This window comes from Nuphar pumila, chromosome 13, assembly GCF_984573655.1.
Source record: "Nuphar pumila chromosome 13, dmNupPumi1.hap1.1, whole genome shotgun sequence".
NCBI classification, from domain to species: Eukaryota; Viridiplantae; Streptophyta; class Magnoliopsida; order Nymphaeales; family Nymphaeaceae; genus Nuphar; species Nuphar pumila.
In genome coordinates this window covers 23,547,288-23,551,927 of record NC_143261.1, presented here as the reverse complement: position 1 = coordinate 23,551,927, position 4,640 = coordinate 23,547,288, and the positions used below count along the sequence as shown (strand labels likewise).

The following is a 4,640-nucleotide window of genomic DNA, read 5'->3' as shown; positions in this document are numbered from 1 at the left end:
ATGATGCACTAGAAACTAATACTTTATTTGACAGTAATACTAACATAGCAAACTTGCTAGATACTTCAACAAGGTACCGGTTAACATCATAACCGGAAACTCACAAGCACACAATTCTGATAACACCAGACATACTGAAGATATCTAAAGGTCAAGCTTACAATGCATTCTGGTTTGGATTATCCCAGTTTGGCTGGAGGAGATTGCCAGATAACATAGCTTGCAAAGAAAATGATCCTCCTATTGGATTAGATCCTGACCTAGGAAACCTTTCCATCATGTTTGATCCACCATTAAAGTTGTTCCTGCTCACCTCTTCACCAAAGCTAATGTTGGTTGGAGCTGCGTCGTTTTTAATTAGTGCATTAAATCCATGACCAGCAACTCGCTGCTCAGTTCCAGCAGGGCTTGGAGGCAATTTCGGCACTGTTTTCCCACCGTTCTTCATTTTTTCAGTCTTTCCACCATCATCTGAGTTTCCAGACCCTTTAATCTCATTCAGAGGAAGTGCAGGCGTGTGGCCTTGGAACAGAGCAACATGGCCAAACAACTTGTCTTTCCTAGAGAAAGTCGTGCCGCATGAGCACTGCCATTTATCCTGTCCACAGTGCTTCTCATGGGTTTTCAGATCTGCAAGTACAGAGAATTTTTTGGTGTGGCATCTGCTGCAGGTATAGCTCTTATCACAGTGGCTTCTCTTGTAATGGTTCTTCACACAAAGGATAGTCTTCAAAGGCTGGAACTTCTTGTGCTTTTGGTTTCTTTTGCATCCCTCAAAAGGACATGAGTACCTCTTTAATTGACCACTCTCCAGCTTTGCATCCTTGTGTGGTTTTGCAAGGGCTTCGGGAGTCTTATACTCATCGCCATGACCACGCATATGCATTCGAAGATTAGCATCTCTCTTGAACCCCTTCCCACAGATGGTGCAGAAGTGGGTATGCGGTGCCAGAATCTCATCTTTGTCCAACTCCAATAGTTCATATGAACCAGGAGCAAGGTTCTCTTCCTCCCCATCCTCATCCTCATCCTTCACTATTCCATTGAATTCAACGTCTCCAGCTGATGCATGTTCAGAATCATTAGCCCTAAACACCGATGGTTCAGGTTGGTTGGTGCCCACCTTCTTAAACTCCTCATCAAACACCATCTTTGTAACATCAGGTGTTCTTGCTAACCCTGATGACAATTCTATCTCCGATGGCGTTCCAAGTATATTACCGGACAAATCATCATCATCCAACTGACTGAAATCGATTTCCATATTTCCAACTTTGATATCACCACCGGCTTCCAAAACTTGACCCATCTGCTGCAAATTGCCCATCATCCCAATCCCATCTGCCCCAGCCACCCCATCACTCAGATGACCTACAAAAGCATCATCCTCAAACCCAGATCCCAGAATACCCCCCTGACCAACCTGATGCCCGGCCGGGATCAACCGGCCAGCTGCCGACAGCAATTGAGCTATGATCGAGGCGATATCCGCCCTAATCATCTGCTGCCTAATCAAGAACCCATCGGATCTATCCGTCCCACAACCCCCCTCAATCATGGACCTCACCACACCCTGAAGATCATGGACCTTCTGCTCAAGAAAAACGAGATTGTTGAGCAACGCCCTGGGACTGCAATCCATATAAGACAGCAAACCCTCCTCTTTGGAATTCAACCCACCATCCAAATTGTAATTCTCAAACCCTAACCCTAATTGGGACCTCAGGCTAGACAAGGCCAAATCCTGGGCCTTCTGGAAGCAAGAACCGCTCTGGAAATCCCCAAATGAAGCACCATCTTGCCCGAAACCCCTAAATTTCGAAAACCCATCATCCGGATTTGCAGAAGTCTCAAAATTCCTCAGGTGGGTATGATTATCCATCCCCAAATCATCCAGTCCCTATCTCTACACCTCAAGAAACCCCACAAAACCCTACTGGAAGAAGAAGAAGGGGGAGAAGAATATAAAGAAGAATCCCTCAAAAGCAAGAGTACCCAAACGCTAAAGGGCTATTGGGAAAGCTGAATTATTGCAGGAAAGAAAATGAAACCCAAGATTCCAGAACGCTATAATTGAGCCATAATTACACAGAAAAAGGGAGGGGAAAAAGAAAGAAAGAAGATACCTGATGGTGGGTATGGGCTCAGACTGATGGGTTGATGGTATTCACAAACTTTCTGCTAAAGATTTGCCATTTTTTACCACTTTATCTGGATTTTATGGAAAAGAAAGATGAGGGCTCTTGTGGCGTCGCCATTAAAAAGGAGGGAAGTCTGACAGTCTCTCCCTCCCGCACGTGCGAGTTGCATCACCCGATTCATTTATGAAAGGACTAAAGTACCCTTTTAGTCAACGCGGGATTGGCTGGGGAGGAATCTTGCTTAGGAATCATCCGATTCGAAACACAGAACCGGCATTAGGGGATGAATCATGGGTGCCGTGGTCGCTTTGGAAACTGCGAGTTTTTTTGGGTAGCCCGAGACGTGGGTCCCAAGGTCCAGGCTATAGCCAGATCGAAATCCACGGTCTGGATGGCAGGATCGTCCGATGGAGGTCCGGTCTGGATAACTAAAGCAAGACTCCCTGGGGTGGGTCGAGGGGTAAGCTCTTGGAGTTTTATGCTGCCATGAACAGAGAGCAGGCTGAGCCAGCGCGGCTAGGTCTTTGTGCCGAGGGCAGTTTCTCTGAGTAAAACTCAACATCCTCGTCTGCCTAAAGGGATGGAGGGGGGATGGGCTTATGCTTTGCCCCGCCCCGCCCCGCCCCGCCTAATCCGTTTGGACCGGGGATGGAGAACATGAAACGAGGATGGAGGCGGGGATGCAGGTTAAAATTCAAACCTGTGCGAGGATGGAGGTCCGGATTTGCCCAGCCCCGGTCCACTGCCATTCCTATGCGGCTATGCTTAACACTAACTTGCCTTTAAAAAAAAAACATGAACCCTACAAAACTGATGAATTAGAAATGTTTCTTTCATCTAAAAAAAGTGACAATAATTTATAGAAAGAAATAGGTAAAAGTATCGTTTTGGAGAGTTAACTGATGTAAAAAGTATGACCCTGCTTGGATGACAAGAGGTTAAAATCAGGTTTTTTCAAATACCTGGTTTTCGTGTAAACCTTGGTTTGCCAAAACCCAAGTTTTTAATGCGTTTGGATGACCCAAAACCTTGAAAACCAAGTTTAAAATTTTTAAAAATAAAAAAATTAACCAGAAAAAATGGATGGCCATTTTCAAACCCGCCACCGGCTCCAAAATGGTTAGCTATTACCGCTTGTGTCAAGCAAGACCGGACCAACCATTTTCCGGCCGATGACCGGCTGGAAATGTCCAAAAAGCCAAAAAAGGTGAAAAAAGAAAAAAATATTGGCTGGCCATTTTCTGGCCTGCACTGATCGGCGAACAGGTACCACCCGGCGAGGTGGCAGTCTGGCCATTTTCCAGCAGGTGTCTTGACGAAAAGTGAAAAATAGAAAAAAAAATAGCCAACTGGTACCTTCCCGAAAGGTGGGTATCAGTCCGGCCATTTTCTGACCGGTGACTGGCTGAAAAATGGTCGAAAATTGAAACAAAAAAAAAAGAAAAAAAATCGCCCATCATTTTTCGGCTAAAAAACAACTAGATGTTGGTTGTTTTTTTAAAAAAAGAGAGAAAAATCTGACCATTTTTTGGCTGATCACCCACCAGAAAATGATCCTAGTGGTGTCACGCCCGTCGATTGACACCATCCTGATCATTTTCCGATCGGTGGCTGGCCAGAAAATGGTCAAAAATTGAAAAAATAAAAAACAATAAAAAATGAAAAATATTTGACCAGCGATTCTTCGGCCAGCATCCATCCAAGCCATTTTTCAGCCTGACATAGAAAGGTGTTGAACCATAGTGAAGAGAGGAATCCACTTTTGCCTGATAAACCAAGTTTTAAACTTAAAAAGCAGGTAGACCAAAACCTGGTTTTCTTAATAGTTTTTCTTTAAAAGTGAGTGCTTATTTTAAATATTTGAAAACTGAGACATCTAAATGTTAAGTTATCACGTAAATTACCCTTTTTCTCATTGGCTGAACTAAAGAAAACACGAACGTCATTGCTTTACGTGGGTTGACATAAAAATGTGCCACTTTATCAATCAAGCCCCCATCTCATTTGACATCACCCATGACGTCATCTTTAATGTGATAACTTTTATTTTTTGACAGCTGAAATTAGGCAGAACGTAACAGTTATACAACTAATATCACTGGATTTGAACTTGCAACTAAGGGTGCACGACGAGCCGAGCTACCTCGAGCTCAGCTTGACTAAGTTAAGTTCGAAATTATCCATGAAGATACATGAGCCGAGCTTGAACATAAGACTAGGTTTGACTTATATAAGCGAGCCGAGCTTGATCAAGCTGCTGAACTCGATTAAGCTCGAAAAGCTTGGTTAGATAATATGTAAATATTTATTTGTCATATGGTTTCAAAAAGTGTTTTTGCCTTAATGGGCCCGGTGAATACCTTTTTATGGTTTGAATCCCACAATTACTTAAAAATCTTTTTATTTTTAACAATCCAGTTGTGTATATTTTTTACCATTCAGATGTAAAGCTCATTTATATGTATTTTTCCTGTGTCCTTTAATTCAAAATAGGTACTG

General features: G+C 43.3%; 1 protein-coding gene across 1 annotated transcript; it reads right to left on the bottom strand.

Moving 5' to 3' along the window:
* Window positions 1–2,144, bottom strand: LOC149818092 (zinc finger protein STOP1 homolog). The gene is made up of 2 exons (XM_089985612.1): window positions 2,127–2,144; window positions 1–2,022 (listed from the first exon to the last, which is right to left on the bottom strand). Exon 2 carries the CDS (start codon window positions 1,880–1,882, stop codon window positions 158–160), a length of 1,725 nt encoding a protein of 574 aa, XP_089841738.1. The 5' UTR covers window positions 1,883–2,022; window positions 2,127–2,144; the 3' UTR covers window positions 1–157.
* Between the last annotated feature and the right edge of the window lie 2,496 nt (window positions 2,145–4,640).

Bases quoted from the DNA above. Each gene is read 5' to 3' on its own strand.
- LOC149818092 (XM_089985612.1), bottom strand. From the start codon at position 1,882: ATGGATAATCATACCCACCTGAGGAATTTTGAGACTTCTGCAAATCCG.